The sequence below is a fragment of the Narcine bancroftii genome, chromosome 2 (assembly GCF_036971445.1).
Source record: "Narcine bancroftii isolate sNarBan1 chromosome 2, sNarBan1.hap1, whole genome shotgun sequence".
Taxonomy (NCBI): Eukaryota; Metazoa; Chordata; class Chondrichthyes; order Torpediniformes; family Narcinidae; genus Narcine; species Narcine bancroftii.
This window is the reverse complement of record NC_091470.1, coordinates 159,239,895-159,259,004: the sequence shown is the minus strand read 5'-3', so window position 1 is coordinate 159,259,004 and position 19,110 is coordinate 159,239,895. Positions and strand designations below refer to the sequence as shown.

The window sequence follows — 19,110 nt, the reverse complement described above, 5'->3', positions numbered from 1 at the left end:
GATTTCTTTGCTAGGCGCAAATAATGCAAAGATTTGTGCAATAAATAGCTTAAGCCTTTGGTCTAAGTAAGCTCCCATCTCAACCTCTGATCTGTGTTCAATTATCTGAGCCAAATGGCACATGTCGCCTTGTGGCCTCTTTGTTCCTCCAGCATTTCTGTGTGAAGAACGGCCAATGGTAATTGTGCTCCCGCAATATGAAATATCCTTTTTTTAAAAAAGAAAGAAAATGGTGCTGAGGGGCAAAACTGCAGGCGACAGAGGAAAAGAGGAAAGATATAGTTCAGACTGTTTGCCCGACACCTGTATGATTGATATTGATCTGTCTTTCATTTGTTTTTAGGATTAGCTATTTAGAAGAGGAGAACAAGCAACTTCAAGATGAGACACTGAAGTTGAGTGAACGACTTGGGTCATTGGAGAACTCTCTGAAAATAATTAAGATGGTACATGACACAGAGTAAGCTGGATAGTGTTCCTTTTGCACTATCCAACCATGTCACTCATTCTATTCCAATGAGTCGTTTAAGCTACATCACATGAAGATTGGCTGCTTGGAACAGCCTTTGGTGGTTTTCCCATAACAGAGAAACAGTGGAACTGAGTCCCAGTAAGAGGAGTTTTGGGGAGCGGGGGGTGGAAATCTCACAATCTGTGATGCATACCTAGATAGTGAATACTTCACGGTGATGTAAAACACAGCAGCCAAAACATTCAGCTGCCTCTCTGGAATGAAATAGAAACTGGCAGAACAGCTGTTTTGAATCTGATGGCTGGTGCTTATTGGCAAATCGAATAAGCGTGTCAATACCATGTATACTAATGATATGCATGTATCTGCAGTTACCATTTAGTGCTGCTAAATCTGGTGATCAGTTCTTTAAACTATGAAAATCATTTACTAATGCTTTTAGAGACTTCTCTAGAAATTGTGGTGGAACAATTTTTTTTTAAATTTAGAAGTAGGGGTAGAATTTATTTTTCCCCAGAGCGAAATTTAATTCTTGTGTAGACCTGGGTCTCCTGAATTCAATGCCTCTGTCCTGGCCTTCATTTGCGAGTGGACTTTGCAGTTCACCTGTGGTTTCCAATTTAGCGAGACCCTTATTTTGTTCTTCATCATGCAGTCTTCCACATACTTGCAGATTAAGTTGATAACAGTGGTAATGGAGGTTAGTCGCTGCACCATGGTAGAATGAGATTCATTATCGGACCCTCTCTCATCAGCTGCTGCTTGATGCAGGGGAGGTAATAGCAGCACAGCCTGACAATATGACTTGCTGAAGTGTGGACATGGAATAAAGTGGTAGGCATTTTCTAAGGTTGTGTAGCAATAGTCAAGGGTGTTGGGGCCTCTTGTTTGGCAGGAGACATGCTAATGGAATTTAAGTAGAGTGCTCTTCAAGTTTGCTTGGTTGAATTCCCCATCTATTATTAATGCTGCCTCAAGATAATAGTAAAATCCCTAGTATCCAAAATTCAAGCAACTTGCAGCCTCAATCAACCTGTATATATTTTTTAAAATCCATATATTCGGAGTCTGGTGAGCAGATATCAGCAGATCATAAGGCAGCAGATATGTTAGGCATTGTAAGAGTCTCAAGCAACCGGAAAATACATTTATCCGGCATCTACAATCCAAGCAGGTGCCGGATACCAGGGGTTTTACTGTACTTCGTTTTGAGATTGTTGCTGTAGTGTCCAGCACTAGCTTCATTTTGCCTGGAGTACTATGGCAACTGCAGTCAGTGCAACTGATGTGAATTCTCATGGCAGGAAATAGGGGTAGTGTCTCACCATTGGGATGTCCAAGTCTGGGGTGCAGTAACTCTCCAGGTTTGCCATGTCCGAGCATCCTTTTATCCATGGCTGAGCAACGATCCACTATTCCTCGCCCCCCTCAATCTTAATTGTAGGTTCAAGACTACATATGATAAACGCTGAACCATGTCTTCAAACATCTCACATCCCTCCCCTTCTGGGATTCCAGCCAATGGCTCATTTTCTTTTATACTTTACAATTGAGTGAAATAAAATATATACGGGCCAGTTCATATGTAGCGATCTCGATTGAAATGTTAAATCAAAGTTGCTAGAGCAGGAAATTATAGCACTGGTATTATAAACCAAGGGTTGCAGACAATTATGCCAATTATAGGGTGCTAATATGCTTAATAATATTAAAACACAATTTCTTAGCTATCTTGCCATGAGCTTTTCATTTTTTTTAATACTTTTCCATTAGGACCCTGGAAAGTTACAGCACCATGACAGTCTGTCTGTATCCTTTGCTGAAGATCCTTGCAAGTTTCTGTACAGTGATACTTCTGCAACAAATGGCAACTTCCTACCTTCCACATGGTATTGTAAATAAATACAAATATTACTTAAACTGTTAGTTTCCATGCTATCCGAGCAGCTGGCAGGCCAATGGGCCATATATTTAGTCTATGCAATGCCTCACAACTAATCCTGTCTCTTTCTAGCAAGAAGTGAACTGAGATAATGACTGATTTTTGTTGTAGTGAATGCACTGTGGTTAATTTTAGTTTATCAGGTATTAATTCCCAATCCTTGGACTTGAAGTAGTAATTCTTCTTTCTTCTTTGGCTTGGCTTCGCGGACGAAGATTTATGGAGGGGGTAAATGTCCACGTCAGCTGCAGGCTCGTTTGTGGCTGACAAGTCCGACGCGGTACAGGCAGACACGGTTGCAGCGGAAAATTGGTGGGTTGGGGTTGGGTGTTGGGTTTTTCCTCCTTTGCCTTTTGTCAGTGAGGTGGGCTCTGCGGTCTTCTTCAAAGGAGGTTGCTGCCCGCCGAACTGTGAGGCGCCAAGATGCACGGTTTGAGGCGAGATCAGCCCACTGGCGGTGGTCAATGTGGCAGGCACCAAGAGATTTCTTTAGGCAGTCCTTGTACCTCTTTTTTGGTGCACCTCTGTCACAGTGGCCAGTGGAGAGCTCGCCATGATCTTGGGAAGGCAGTGGTCCTCCATTCTGGAGACGTGACCCACCCAGCGCAGCTGGATCTTCAGCAGTGTGGACTCGATGCTGTCGGCCTCTGCCATCTCGAGTACTTCAACGTTAGGGATGAAGGCGCTCCAATGAATGTTGAGGATGGAGCGGAGACAATGCTGGTAGGAGCGTTCTAGGAGCCGTAGGTGATGCCGGTAGAGGACCCATGATTCGGAGCCGAACAGGAGTGTGGGTATGACAACGGCTCTGTATACGCTTATCTTTGTGAGGTTTTTCAGTTGGTTGTTTTTCCAGACTCTTTTGTGTAGTCTTCCAAAGGCGCTATTTGCCTTGGCGAGTCTGTTGTCTATCTCGTTGTCGATCTTTGCAGCTGATAAAATGGTGCAGCCAAGATAGGTAAACTGGTTGACCGTTTTGAGTTTTGTGTGCCCGATGGAGATGTGGGGGGGGCTGGTAGTCATGGTGGGGAGCTGGCTGATGGAGGACCTCAGTTTTCTTCAGGCTGACTCCAGGCCAAACATTTCGGCAGTTTCCGCAAAACAGGACGTCAAGCGCTGAAGAGCTGGCTCTGAATGGGCAACTAAAGCAGCATCGTCTGCAAAGAGTAGTTCACGGACAAGTTTCTCTTGTGTCTTGGTGTGAGCTTGCAGGCGCCTCAGATTGAAGAGACTGCCATCCGTGCGGTACCGGATGTAAACAGCGTCTTCATTGTTTAGGTCTTTCATGGCTATACTCTTCACAAAAAGTGACATTTCTCAGTGCAGCCTCTTCTCAACTAGAGAATTGGAAAGTCAAATGGGGAATGATAATTTATAAGGTGAAAAATGACAATTTCCACTACTAAACCTCACCCAGAATCTTGTAGTTTGACATGTAGATCAGTCACAATAACTAACAATTTCACTTTGATCTTCATTGAGTTAAGGGCAATATTACCTCTGAACTAGAAAGAGGTGCCTGCACATACATTCAGGCCAAGATTGTGATTTGCCATGTCTAACATTGAAAAAATATTACTTATATTAATGTGTTCTTAGTAGTCAACTGAAGCAAATATGTCAAGCAACTGCCTGGTGGCAATGAGGAAGAATGAGTTATGAAGAAGCCTTTTCCAAATGATCCACAACCTGAATTAATTGTTTCTATCTCCTTTGTTTTCCTGTAGCTCCTTGCTTTTATCCTTGCTCCTCACCCTCCTGCCAGCTGTTATCATCTATTATTTTCCTCTTTCAGCCTGACCAATATTTATCTCTCAAACAAATTGATAAAACTAGATAATCTTTTAGTATTTTTGGAAATTTTCATGCATAAATTGGGTTAAATGTTTCCTCGATTAACACAATGGCTCCACTTAAAAAAACAATTGTTTGTGAAGCTCTTTACAAATACTAGTGATTTCTTTTGAGTTCAAAGTCATATCCTTTCATAACACTGGACAACAATTTTTTTTTCAAAATTTTTTTTGCTTCCTGAAAAAAAATTGGGGATTATGATGGACATCTTCAAGCTGAACACAAAGAAAAGTTCAGATTTGCTGTATCATGTAAGAAGTTGGAGAAACATTAAATTAACTTTTATTGAATTTAGCATGTTTAATCACCTAATGATGCTGACACATTGCCTTAGTTCAACTGACCTAAAAATGTTTTGTTGCCGATTTTTGTTTGTACTCAGCGTCTGATGCCTTTCATGATGGATTCTGGTTGCCCTGATACCCTTTTTTCATGGTCAATATGTCCTGGTGAAACCTTACACCAGCTTTGTCAATGACTGCACCAAGATCAACCATTGACAAGACATTTCTGCTGTATTGAATCTTCCTGAAGACAATAAATGTTATTGTTAAGTAGACTCACTTTAATATTGCCTGAAGAACATTTGCATTCAATCTATATTAATGTAATGCACAGCATCTCTACATGTGAACTGCTTTTATAGCCTGACTGTATCTATCCTGACTAAGCATGCCCATGGATAGCACCTGCACTGAGTGCATGCCCAGGCATGCTTGGACTGACCAAAGCAGCTGACTTTGTGGGCAATATATAAGTGGACTTAAAATATGACAGGAAATCACAAAATAGATGTTATCTTTAAAAAAAAGGACGTGATGGGAAATTTAAAGTTGATTTTTGTTATCAGCAGCTCAAAGTCTATAAAAATACACCCAAAAATGTTCAGGAAGCAAAATTTTTGTTGTCCAGTGTAATCAGATAATTTCTTGTCGCTCAGAATCACTTCAGGAACATTGTGCTTCACCATCTTTGACCTTGTGGTCTAGAGTTCCTGCCATAAATCACTTACTCTTTTCTTTGCTTTTAAGTCACTCTTCAAATGCATCTTCCAAAGCATTGGCTCCTCTTCTTTAACATCTCTATGTTTGTATCCTGGAACTTTGTTGACATTAAAGATTGCAAATCATTACCAACTAATATTGTTTTTGTTATAATCACCATATTATTCTTTTCTTCCAGTGAAACACCGTCTCCTAGTGGGAGTAACAATATTGGAAGTTTAGACGTCATCCGACGTGGCAAAACACTGGAATGTTCTGATGCTACACAACTCCCATATTCTCCATCCCGGCTGTGGCAGTCGGATGTGGGCTATCTGAACTTGTCGAGCCATTCACATTTCAGGGACCAGGACGAGGGCCAAAGTCTAGGCAATGATGATGTGTGATCTGGCCATGACTAAGACAGTAGACCTGAATATGATTTAAGTGGATCCTGATCATATGCTACTCAAAGAAAATTCGAAGGTTGGATGATCCACGGGGTGTTTCTATCTGGAAATTGAGCCAGAGACAAACTGATTCAACATGCAGCAAACTGTTGTTTTTGTCACATTGCCTAACAGGAATATTAACACATCTTTCTCTGGATGAGTCACTGGTCCCACTATTGCACTTACAAGCGCGAAACATTGGAATTTAAATGTCAAGGGTACAGATATGAAACATTACAGTTCTGTTGTACTAATATCCCCAGTTCTCTCCCATTGTAAAAATTAACTTTGGTGCTGCTATCAGCTGCAAAGAAATAGCTTTTATTATTATGAGTAAGGATGTAAGTTAAATTCATTACTTGTGCTGAACTTTGTCGTGCAACTAAGGTCATTTTAATTCAGTAAATTTCAACAGTTTCAAAAGAGTAAGGTATTAGTAGAAAGTAATACTGGTAATCTAGTGCTGAAGCTCCATGTTCCAACTAATGCTAGATACCTTGCACTGCCTTGATTCCATCTGCTTTTTTGGTCTGATCACTTCTTTAAAGCAGGAGAGAGAGCCATGTTGAAGGAGAGGATTGAAGGAGCAAAGCAAATAATAGAACAAGAAATATATTCCAAATGGACCTCTTTAAAAATGTCAGATAGTTTCTAACTGAAATCTCAACAGCTGACAAAAGAAAATGTGCAGAAATGGAGGCAAGGAAACACTGTCTGATTGTTGGCTAGTGTTTTCTTCTTCAATAACTTGGCCTTTTCCCCATTCACGGCAACATCGTAATTACAGAAACTGATGTGATTTCAGGACCTGGTGCATTAGCCTACCATTAGAAGAGGTTCGTGCAGTGGTTTTCAAACTTTTTCTTTCCACTCACGTACCACTTTAAGTAATCCCTATGCCATAGGGTGCTCTGTGATTATGAGTTTTAATCGTACTTAATTGTCTCGTTATGTGCACGTTTTCATAACTCCAAAGGAAATGGGCCGATGACCATTTTTCTCAAGTAAAATATTTCAGTGACGATTGGGTCTAGAACAGTGGTTTTTCCCCTCACATACCACCTTAAGTAATCCCTCACTAACCACAGAACACCTATGGCAGAGGGATTACTTAAAGTGGTATGTGAGGGGAAAGAAGGCTGAAAAGCACTGGGTTAGTGCAGTGCAGGTTCCCATCTCAGCTGTGCCTTTGGATGGGAAAGAGAATTGGTGGTAGTGAAGATGTAATACTTCCCCAAGAATCTAAGAGAAGAGTCACCCAACACTGTTTGTCGCGGCTCCGAGCAAGCACGTGGGGACAAAAGCAGCATTGTCAACAACCCCAAAGTAGGTTCCATCAGGGACTAACATTTGGAGTGCAGAAATTCCAAAATGAAAAGCTTAAAAACATAATTTAATGTAAATAGACCAAGTAATGTGTTAATTTCGTGGTCAGGCATTAAACCAACTCTCTGACTAGCTCTCAGTGATCTGGACGTGATGACATTTTTTTCTCTATTCTCCTTCGTATCGTTACTGGAAGTCAGTTTGCATGAATTGGATTTAAGGAACTTCCCAACTTGGTGTTCGTGCTTTTCTGTTGTCGCATTATTATTTGCTCAGGTTGCTTTGTAATGGAATGGCTCAGGTGGGGTTGGCCAGGTTGGAACCAATGATCTGGGGTCATCATCTGCTGCAAGGATAGAATGACATGATTGAGTCAATCCACCTGCTTCCAGTACTAACATGCCTGGCAAGGGTGCTGGTCATGCTTTGGTAATCTTGTTAGACATTTTACTTCCTATTATTCTGTATAGATGGCATTGTTGCGGTTTTTGAAATGGTCATGATGAAAGCAGCACGTAGCTTTGTAAAGGTGGTAGTTGGTAGGAACTTTGATGTACCACCTACCCCATCTCCTTCTGCGTTGTCCATTGTTTTACTTTTCCTGTTGGTGACTGAAAGTTAAGTCTGCTTGCTTTGATATCATTATTTACAGTGTAACAGAAGAACTTAAAATCTCTTAATTGGCTGCTATACTCTTTTATTTAGACTGGTGATAGAGATGTGGGTTTCTGGCAGGATGTGGTCCAAGTGTCTACAGATGTCAGCAGAGGGCTACGACATCGGCAAAGGAATTTAGTAAATTCGCACACCATTCTTCCAATGGGTGAACAATGCTGCATCACAAGCATGTAGCAGATCCTTTACTTCACTTTGCTTTTGATTTTGAACCTGGAGGTTCAGAAGTCTGTCTTGCACTCTATCCAAGAACAGGGTCAAAATAGAAAATACTGGAAACATTCATCAGGTCTGGCAGCACCTGTGGAAAGATAAAGAGATTTGATGTTTCAAGACCCTTTGTGAGATTTGGGAAAGAGAGAAAAGAGGTTTGTTTTCAGTGTGGAGAGTGTGGGAGAGGGGTTTATTGAGGAAAAGTCATGTTTCTGACAGGATAAACCGAATGGCTTAACATGACAGTTAGAAGCAGGTTATCCTGTGTAACGGCTGCGGACGTGCTCAATAGGTCAGGCTAGACTCTTTGGCTTGGCTTCGCGGACGAAGATTTATGGAGGGGTAATGTCCACGTCAGCTGCAGGCTCGTTTGTGGCTGACAAGTCCGATGCGGGACAGGCAGACACGGTTGCAGGGGTTGCAAGGGAAAATTGGTGGGTTGGGGTTGGGTGTTGGGTTTTTCCTCCTTTGTCTTTTGTCAGTGAGGTGGGCTCTGCGGTCTTCTTCAAAGGAGGTTGCTGCCCACCAAACTGTGAGGCGCCAAGATGCACGGTTTGAGGCGAGATCAACCCACTGGCGGTGGTCAATGTGGCAGTCACCAAGAGATTTCTTTAGGCAGTCCTTGTACCTCTTCTTTGGTGCACCTCTGTCACGGTGGCCAGTGGAGAGCTCGCCATAGAACACGATCTTGGGAAGGCGACGGTCCTCCATTCTGGAGACGTGACCTACCCAGCGCAGTTGGATCTTCAGCAGCGTGGATTTGATGCTAATGGAGAGAGAAAAACAGATGAATGATTGGCACAGTGACTGATGCAAAGAGTAAGAAAGAGTGAATTGCCTGAAGTTGGGGAATTCGATATTGAGTCAGAAGGCACCCAGAGTACGTGCCCAGATGGAAGAGAGATTAAAATTGATTTTTAAAATCAAACTAATTTTACATGGAAGTTAAATAAATACTTGAAAAAGCATTAAAGAGAATAAAAATCAAAAAGATTGGGTTAGGGCAGGTCGAGTGGCAAGATCCTAAATTTTATATCAGCTTCTAAAATGTATTATTTACATTTTGGCCTGCTTTTTATTCAGAAATCTTTTTAGACTTGGTTAGAATTCAATTTCAATTCTGATTTGCATCTAGATTCACAAATCAAGGATTTTGACATTTATGTTACAAAAGATTAATGTACAAACACTTATCCAATGGTTATTTTTCCAATTTCTGTTTTCTAATTCAACTGATTAGAATTGAATTTCGAATGCACTTTTGCAGTGTTGGCACGTTTCTGATGTGGTGTGATGCAATGTATGTGTGTTACAGAATGTCGTGGCATCTTATTTTAATGTCATAGCCCTAGCTCTTCAACCTCTCTTGCATTTGTAAGTGGTGCAACTGAGCAATTTGTTGCACAAAATCCTCTCTCTGGTGTAAGTATGATGTCTGTGGTCCTCAACCTTTTTTTCCCCACTCATATACTTCCTTAAGTAATCCCTTACAAACCACAGAGCACCTATGCCAGAGGTGCTCTGTGATTAGTAAGGGATTACTTACGGTGCTATGTGAGTGGAAAGAAAATGGTTGAGAACCACTGAATTTAGGATTAAGATTCATCAGAGTTAACTTTTCACACCTTTGATGCTCCTGCATTTCTCATCTGACAGGCTGGTTCAAAGCTTTTTTTTAAAAATGTCATTGTTACTTAGGTGAGATTATTTTACCTCATATGTGATATGTTATGAAGTTCATTGGCAACACAGATGTTTTTTTTTATATATATATAAAAAAAAAAGCACAACTATGGATATTGGAGATGAAATCATTTTGGATTTTTTTTGTGAAATTGGTACAACAATGTCTTGATTTTAAAATCCCTTTTTACAATGAGTTCTCCGTAACTTTCAAAGATAACAACAGCCTTCTAGTTCTGTCTTCTCGATCTTCCGATTCTACTCCAGGGCAACCGTACCTTCAGCTCCTAGGGCTGAGATTCCACTTCCTTCAAAGTGCAGAGAATCGAGGAAAGGGAGTTACCTGCAGGGCAGAGGCACCTTGAAAAACCTCCATCCCCACAGCAGTAATCATTAAACACGATGACATATTTGATATGTACGTCAAAGATGATCAAATATAAACCCCTCCTCTCGGAGTTGGGGTTCATCTCAAAACCTTAAGACACCTCTGAGATGCTTCTTGTAACTTATTTCATAAACTGAGCTTTCAGTCCCCTGTAGCTCAGAGGCAAAGCTTTATTTTTTAATGTTCCTGTGAAGCACCTTGAATTTATTTTGAGTCAGATTTATTTTATCGCTCAATATTCTCTGTGCCTTTTGTGTTAACTCAATGATTAGAGCAACTATTCTGCCTTTTTATTGATGAAGACAGCATTTTTGAGGTCACAAACATACTTTGTATGCAAATGGTTCTGCTGTACTTAGATCACGTTAGTGGTTTTTTTTAAAATTTTTTATTTTTCACACCATAAACCACATTGACCAAGATACATACATTTTCCTTTTCAAATATATACAGTGTCATTTTCTCCCCCCCTCCCTCCTCCCATCCCACCCTCCCTACCTCCTCCCCCATTCATTTAAAGTACAAAATCTAAGATACATTAAACCAGTCAAACAAGGTTGTCATTCAATAAAAATAAACAAGAAATTCCACTGAGTCAATTCTTTTCATTCCCTTCTCCTTTCGTTAATTTAGGTAGTGAATGTCCCCGGTAGGTTTTCTCTATTGTGTTTCATGTATGGCTCCCATATTTGTTCAAATATTTCAATATTATTTCTTAAACTACATGTTATTTTTTCTAATGGAATACATTTATTCATTTCTATATACCATTGTTGTATTTTCAAATTATCTTCCAATTTCCAGGTTGACATAATACATTTTTTTGCTACGGCTAGAGCTATCTTAACAAATCTTTTTTGTGCACGATCCAAATCAATTCCCAATTCTTTGTTTTTTATGTTACTTAGGAGGAAGATCTCTGGATTTTTTGGTATATTGTTCTCTGTAATTTTATTTAATATCTAGTTTAGATCTTCCCAACATTTTTCTACTTTCTCACATGTCCAGATTGCATGAATTGTTGTTCCCATTTCTTTTTTACATCAAACATCTGTCAGATACTGTTGGGTGATCACGTTAGTGGTTGATGCATTTTTAATCCACGATTCACCCACTGACTCTGATGTCACTGGATTATGTAACATTGCATAATATGTGAATCAGAAGTTCGTAGGAATGTTACAATGCTCTGGACCATCCGGCCCATCAAATTTATGCCGATTCCCAGTAATTCCCTTTGGCGCCCTCTCTGGATTTTTATTCTTACTCCAGTCTTTTGTTTTGTTACCTATACGTATTTTCTGATGCTATATTGTATCTGCTTTCCCTTAAATGGAGCAGACTTGCTGAAAACTTCTCAAAACGTACAACTCATTGATTGACATAACATCTGAGAATAAAACCACCAACCACTTTTAATCTCAGGGGAGCTGGAGAGTGCCATTTGGCTGCTGGTAGCATCCAGAAGCACCAACACAAAACAGGGATCTCCCAGCGGTCAACCATTTCAATTCCACACCCCACTCCCAGTACAGGCCTGTCCATGGCCTTGTACTATTGCACCAAGACCACCCATAAATTTAAGGAAGAACACTTGATTTTCTGTCTGGACACTCTCCAACTAGACAGCATTAACAATGACTTCTCCAGTTTTTGTCAGCCTACTCTCTGATCTCCCTCCCTTTCCTTTCCCTGTTTTTTTTCCCTCCAGCTCGCCACCCCTTCCCTCTCCATTCACAGCACCATCCCTCCTCCCCTGCTTGATGGTGTGACCTCCCTCCCTTATCCACCTATTAACCTCCTGCCTTTAGCACCATGCTCCTCCCCTTCCCCTCCCCCCACCATTTTTTTTCAGATGCCTGCCTATATTTTGCTCATACCTTGATGAAGGGCTTAAGCCAAGACGTTGGTTATGTATCTTTATCTTTGCTGAATAAGGTGGCATGGTTGCCGTAGTGGTTAAAACAATGCCTTTACAGCACAAGTGATCTAGGGTTCGAATCCTGCACTCTGTAAAGAGTTTGTACGTTCTCCCTGTGTTTGTATGGGTTTTCTCCGGTGGCTCAGGTTTCCTCCCACCATTCGAAATGTTCCAGGGGTTTAGGTCAATTGGGTGTAAATTGGAAACAAATTTTGTAAATGAGACCTGATTATCAACTATAAATCCTAATGCCTGTTATCCAAGAGTGAATGAAACTTGTTCATCTCCTTTGGCACATGGTGAGCTTGTTCACAAAATGTTTGATGTCCTTGATGTTAATGAAGAAATTAAAGGAACTGAGAGAAGATACATCAGGCCAGACTGAATGGGAAAGCAAAAACACTCTTTTGCCCTGTCCCCATATCGCTTGATTCATTCAGTTCCCAGGGACGTATTTTGGGAAATTTTACTTGTCTATCAATTGCTCTGACTTGTGTGCAGGTAACTATAATTTAGCTATCTTTGTGTTGTGTGTGGAGCCAAGGATTCTGGGTATTTTGAGGGTGCTCATTGATATTCCCAATATTTTACCTGTATCCAGCATTTACGATTTGCGTTTTCAGGACCTAGTGTTAGCTTGCAGTTTGCCTTTTCCACAAAACTCTTGCATTATCCGAAGTAATGTTGGGGGGTGGGGGAGAAGTTAGGTTCTAGAAAGTGAAACTGCCAGACCAGATCACCTTGAAATCTTCTATGTTAAATGTACATTTAACATGGGCAGTAACTGTTTCAGCCCATGAGCCTGAGCCGTCCAGTTACATCCAATTGACCAACAACCCCTGCTATGTTTTTGAAGGGTGGGAGGAAACCAGAGCCCCCGGAGAAAACCGACACAGACACAGGGAGAACATACAAACTCCTTACAGACAGCACAGAATTTGAACCCCTGACCTGATTGCTAGTGCTGTACAACAGCATTGTTGTGTTAAATGTGTCACCCTTATAGTCGAAGGAACATAAGGAAAATCAATATAGCCGGCTTTCCCATTACAGTTTTATACTGTAGAGTGATTTTTTTTTCAAAATACTGATAAAGTAAAAGGCCAATGTATCCTTCAGGGGATACCACTATTGAATATTCTAAGGACAATGTGACCTTTGCATCACAATGTCCAACTACATAGGAACATAGGAAGTAGGAACAGGAGTAGGACAAAAATGGCCCATTGAGCCTGCTCCGCCATTCAATATGATCATGGCTGATCTAATTTATGACCTAACTCCACCTACCTGCCTTCTCCCCATATCCCCTAATTCCTCTATCATGTAAAAATTTATCTAACCGAATTTTAAATATGTTTAATGAGGTAGCCTCAACCACTTCCCTGGTTAGAGAATTCCAAACATTCACTACTCTCTGGGAAAAACTATTTTTCCTCATCTCTGTCCTAAATCTACTCCCCCGAATCTTGAGACTGTGTCCTCTCGTTTTAGTTTCCTCGGCCAGCTCAAAAAACCTTCCTACTTCTATCCTATCCATACCCTTCATAATCCTATATGTTTCTATAAGATCTCCTCATTCTTCTGAACTCGAACGAATACAATCCTACATATTTGGGTCTCATGCATTTCATTGAAACAGTCCCTCCAAAACCCACTCACTCCATCATTTCTATGCCTCTCCCTCTACCCTCCCCAACTTTCTAGCGTCCAAAGCCCCATTTTTATTTTTGTGCCCAACCTCCGATTGCCCAACACCACAACCAGACCCTCTCCTCTCACTCCATTTCCTTGAGCAGTGCTGACCTATTCCCCCACCCTCTCCCTTCAAGTAAACTGACAGCACCCGCCATTTCACTGATTGTCCATGTTTGATGAGCACCAAAGGTTTGGCTAATGTGCATGTGGAAAATGACTAAGTGCTCTAATGTTAGTTGAACCTTCTGTTGAGATGTATATCCTGGGCCCTTGGGTAGACACAAAATAAATACTACCACCGTTATCAAATATCTGTTCGTTAAACAATGCAAATTAAACATGGATTGCTATATGATATGCAGTAACCCCACCCCCCCTCCCATATCCGGAATTTGAGCAACCAACAGCTTCAAGCAACTGGCCAAAAAACTGCAGAAAATAAATAGTTAAAAAATATGAAAGTTTAAAATTGGGGCCCCTGAGTAGTCAGTTCACCAATCCATGTAACAAGCAACCGTAAGATTCATTTATCTGGCATCTATTAATCCCCATAGATGGGGGTTTTACTGTATGAGAGTTTTCTGGATACAAATAGGTTGTTTGGCCTTCAGAAATATGAACTTTGTTGAATGTGAAGTATGTCTAAGTGGGCATGAAATCACTTGAGATGCAAGTCTGCCTGTCTTTACAAATCCATGCTGATCAGATCAGTTTTTATTTGTTCAAGTGGTCAATCACACTCCCTGACATCAGATTGTAGAAACTTCACATCTGATGTTGAACGAATAGGTTTTATACTGTAGAGTGATTTTTTTTCAAAATACTGAGTCGTCAGTATCTATCCTGGGGATATTCATTCCTGCTAAATCTGGTCTCAATCATACAGTTCCATCCAGTCACTGAGTTCATCAGAGCAAGCCTAGAACGAGTTGTATCTTCACAAGACCCAATAGTCAGGTTTCTGCTATTGCTGCCAATTCCAGCTATCAAATGATTTCTTGTGATTAAACTCAGCCAAACTGCAGTAGCCAGTTATATCCACTTTTTATTATAAATTATATTTTTAGTAAAATTATATCCAAGGAAAATCAATTTGAAATTTAAGCAACATTCCCTTATCAACACAAAAGCACGTCCTCAGGAGTTAGTATTAGGAGTCATGATCCATGGAGCCAAACGAAATACTTAATCAGTGAAAATAGGAACATCTCGATCAATTTGAAATGAAAGAAATAACGTGATATAGGTAGTGAAATGTATTTTTATTGATATTTAATTAATAGAAAGAACTTCTGTTGTTTTATTATTTTACCATAATCTAGCAAGGTTGAAAAAAAATTCCAGAGGAAGTAGGGAGGGACAGATCAGACAGAAGGAATGTCTGTAGTAGGGTGAAGCCAGAGTTCCCAGTGTAGTCACTCGATCTGATCATACCATTTCCAGACAGCAACCACTCTTGTGTTTTTAAAAAAAACATTCCTCAGAGCCCCACTAAAATCTTCTCACCTTAAACCCTATAGAGGAATACAAGATTATAAAAGGTTTAGACAGGGTATTCAAAATATTTTTTCATGGTCAGTGTGTTTTGATACACATACCAAAAAAAAGATTTTGACTTCCCTGTAATAATCTTATACAATTCTATTGGCCCACCCCACAGACTCCTCGGCTCCAAGGAAAACAATCCCACCTTTTCCAATCTCTCCCTGTAAATCCTCCAATCCCAGTAACAGCCTGGAGAATCTCTGCGGTCTCTCCAGTGCAGTTGCATCTTTCCTATGTGCCAAGAGTAGTCAAAAAAGTATTTTGTGATGTTGTACATCATATCCCAATTCCTGTATCCTATGCCCCAACCTACAAAGGCAAGTATGCTGTATGCCTTTGTTAAATGAAGTCAGAGAATTGCAGTCTATATAGGATCATTGACTTTCTCATTGATGGAGAGGATAGAGACTGCTTTCTTGAGACACCGCTCTTATAGATCTCCTTAATGAAGACTAATGCCCATGATGTCACTGGCCGAGTTCACAACTCCTTGTAGCCTTTTTCTGTCCTGAGCACCTCCAAACTAAGCAGTGAGAATGTGCTCCGTGGTACATCTGTAGTAATTTGCATGAGTCCTTGGTGATAAACCAAATCCTCAAGCTCCTAATGAAATATAGCTGCTGGCAAACCTTCTTCATGATTGCACTGCCATGATGGCCCCAGGATAGAACTTCAGAGATGTTGACACCCAGGAATTTGAAGTTGTTTACCCATTCCACTGCTGACCTCTTGATAAGGACTGGTTTGTGTTCTTTCAGTTTTCCCTTCCAGAAGCCCCCAATCAGTTCCTTAGTTTTGCTAATGTTATTGTAATTACTTGTAATTACACCATTCAACTCGCTGATCTATCTCACTCAACATCTCCTCACTTGTCAGGAAGGAGCAACAGCAACTGCCCTCCTGAAAAGACTATCAGCCACCATTATGTCAGCTTTCTACAGGAGCTCTATGGATTGCTGCAGAGAAATAGATCAGAGGTCAACCCAAAGGACCATAAGAGTGGCAGAGAGGATCACTGGAGTCTCCCTCTTCCACCTCCCTCTCACCCCACCATTGACATGATCTACTGAGATTGTTGTCTGAACAGGGTGCACAAAATCATTCCACCCCTCCCACTGCATCTTTCAGCAGCTCCTGTCGGGAAAGATATATAGGAGTATTAGAGTCAGCACCACCAAGGTAAGGAACAGCTTCTTCCCATGGGCAGTGAGAATGCTGAACAATCAAAGGACTGATCACACTAACCATCCAAGACTCTCATACTTACAAAATAAAATACTTATATGTATGTGCATACATAAAGACCGACAGATTTCATGCCAACCAAAGTTCTTCTTTCACCAAGTTCATGGTCTTCCTGCCGTTCTACATGCGACCGTGGCAACAGCCTGTAGATCAACAGCCTGTAGATCAACAGCTGGGGATGAGCCGTGACAAGGACCCTTCCATCCCTCTCCACACACTCTTTGCGAATCTGCATTCTGCTTGTGAAGAAGTGGGCAATTGACTCCACTCTACTGCACTGACCTCGAGAACAATGTGCATGGTGGGTTGTACAAGGATCAGACCAGGAGGGGCCCTCTCCCTGCCAGTCACCCAAGTCCTGGTTAATTTCTTGTTTACGTAAGCCTAACTTGATCCAAAATTCCACCATTACTTTCAACTGTTGGTAAGCACTTATGATCAGAAATTATTCAAATGCAGCCAATTTGAAGAGCAGTGTTCCATTGATCAGTGTACTTTATGTAACCAACATTTTGGGCTTTATCCCCTCATCAGGTATGAGCAAAATGCAGGCAAACACCCTGTTTGGGTGCCTGTCTACATCTTCCTCATACCTTGATCAAATTTATTGTCCGAGTACATAAATGACATCACATACAATCCTGAAATTCTTTTCCCTGCAGGCGAGGCAGAATTACCACTCATTGACGGTGCATTATAGACTTGTTAAAAAAAAGAAATGTAAACAAACTGACTGAGGAAAAAGTGTCCTTAACAAGTCCCTGATTGAGAAGTCTGATGCTCAAGGGGTAGCCATGGTTCCCGAACCTGGTGCGTGGCGAGCCTTGTGGCACTGATGCCTCTTCCCCGACGGAGCGGGCGGGCGGGCTTGGGTGGTGTGGCTCCTTGACAATCGCCACTGCCCATTCCCCGGTGATGACTGTCGATAGCGGGCTGCGCTGGCGGCTTTGCACTCGGCGCTGCGGGTGTCCCTATGAGGCAGCGCACCTTCCACCACACCTCTGGAGAAATTTGCCAGGGTTTCCGGGGTCGCACCGAACCTCCGCCAACTCCTGAGGAAAGCTTTCTTCACGATGCCATTGGTGTGTGGGCTCCAGGAAAGATCCTCTGAGATGGTGACTCCCAACAACCTAAATGATGATTTTATATATATATATATATATATATATATATCTTCTTTTCTTTGGCTTGGCTTCGCGGACGAAGATTTATGGAGGGGGTAAATGTCCACATCAGCTGCAGGCTCGTTTGTGGCTGACAAGTCCGATGCGGGACAGGCAGACACGGTTGCAGCGGTTGCAGGGGAAAATTTGTTGGTTGGGGTTGGGTTTTTCCTCCTTTGTCTTTTGTCAGTGAGATGGGTTCTGTGGTCTTCAAAGGAGGTTGCTGCCCGCCGAACTGTGAGGCGCCAAGATGCATGGTTTGAGGCGATATCAGCCCACTGGCGGTGGTCAATGTGGCAGGCACCAAGAGATTTCTTTAGGCAGTCCTTGTACCTCTTCTTTGGTGCACCTCTGTCACGGTGGCCAGTGGAGAGCTCGCCATATAACACGATCTTGGGAAGGCGATGGTCCTCCATTCTGGAGACGTGACCTACCCAGTGCAGTTGGATCTTCAGCAGTGTGGATTCGATGCTGTCGGCCTCTGCCATCTCGAGTACTTCGATGTTGGAGATGAAGTCGCTCCAATGAATGTTGAGGATGGAGCGGAGACAACGGTGGTGGAAGCGTTCTAGGAGCCGTAGGTGATGCCGGTAGAGGACCCATGATTCGGAGCCGAACAGGAGTGTGGGTATGACAACGGCTCTGTATACACTTATCTTTGTGAGGTTTTTCAGTTGGTTGTTTTTCCAGACTCTTTTGTGTAGTCTTCCAAAGGCGCTATTTGCCTTGGCGAGTCTGTTGTCTATCTCATTGTCGATCCTTGCATCCGATGAAATGGTGCAGCCGAGATAGGTAAACTGGTTGACCGTTTTGAATTTTGTGTAAATAGTAAATATATATTTACCTGTTTGATTTACTGAGTATTTTTACTTCAACTATGGTGTCTCCACACTGAAGCTTCACTGAGATCGAGTGACGTCAACGTTGTCCAGGTCACCGCCTCTGAGGACAACCGGAAGTGACGTCGCACCCCACCGGTTCCGGCCACGAGAGGCTTAGTCCGTGCGGGACACCCTATCGATCACCCTGAGACGACCCGGGGACGTCGTCCGACATGGCGGCGGCGGCGGCGGCGTGCCTGCGAAGGAGCGGCGTCTGGACGCAATGGCGGGCGGCCTATCTGCAGGTGAGAGGGAGGGAAGGTCAGGAGGATGGTGGGGGAGGGGCAGTGGGCCTCACGGTCGTTCGGGTCCGGCTTCGCCCTCCACCGTGGCCTTTGCCTACACGGATGCTGTGTCCCCCCCCCCCCCCCCCTCCACTTAATCCTTGGTAGATTGATGCCGAGAGCACATGGGCTTTTGACCGATTGGTTCAACCGTTGACGATATCCAAATGCCTTCAAGATGTTCTGGTTCAACTTCTAAAGGTCACTGGAGTCTGTAATGCTGCTTAGTCCCTGTCAATGTGTCACGAAATACCACCTCACCAAATAAATAATAAAGGGTGCAAGAAAAGGACAAAGTGAGGCCGTGTCGGTGGTTCATTCAGGAATCTGATGGCAGACAGGAGGAAGCTGTTCTTGTGCCGCTGGGTGAATCGTGATTAGATTC

General features: G+C 42.1%; 2 protein-coding genes and 1 long non-coding RNA gene across 8 annotated transcripts in view; 2 read left to right on the top strand and 1 right to left on the bottom strand.

Moving 5' to 3' along the window:
• Nucleotides 1-5,860, top strand: part of LOC138754530 (coiled-coil domain-containing protein 30-like) — a 112,094-nt gene extending 106,234 nt beyond the window's left edge. For 4 of the 6 annotated variants that reach the window (XM_069918918.1, XM_069918920.1, XM_069918917.1 and 1 more), the window contains 3 exons: nt 344-446; nt 2,246-2,361; nt 5,451-5,860. In XM_069918918.1, the coding sequence (XP_069775019.1) occupies nt 344-446; nt 2,246-2,361; nt 5,451-5,658 (427 nt within the window). In that variant the 3' untranslated portion in view covers nt 5,659-5,860. Of the gene's footprint in view, nt 1-343; nt 461-2,245; nt 2,362-5,450 lie in introns of all 6 variants that reach the window. The other 2 variants (XM_069918919.1, XM_069918921.1) reach the window with 2 other exon arrangements.
• A 107-nt stretch (nt 5,861-5,967) lies between these two features.
• On the bottom strand, nt 5,968-18,683 carry LOC138754534 (uncharacterized). Its single transcript, XR_011351814.1, has 3 exons — nt 18,405-18,683; nt 8,546-8,683; nt 5,968-8,005 (listed from the first exon to the last, which is right to left on the bottom strand). It is a non-coding gene; the product is annotated as an uncharacterized lncRNA (long non-coding RNA).
• The window catches only part of sdhb (succinate dehydrogenase complex, subunit B, iron sulfur (Ip)), a 22,128-nt gene continuing 21,528 nt past the window's right edge, over nt 18,511-19,110 (top strand). The window contains exon 1 of the mRNA XM_069918929.1: nt 18,511-18,686. Coding sequence (XP_069775030.1) covers nt 18,615-18,686 — 72 coding nt within the window. The 5' untranslated portion in view covers nt 18,511-18,614. The remainder of the gene's footprint in view (nt 18,687-19,110) is intronic.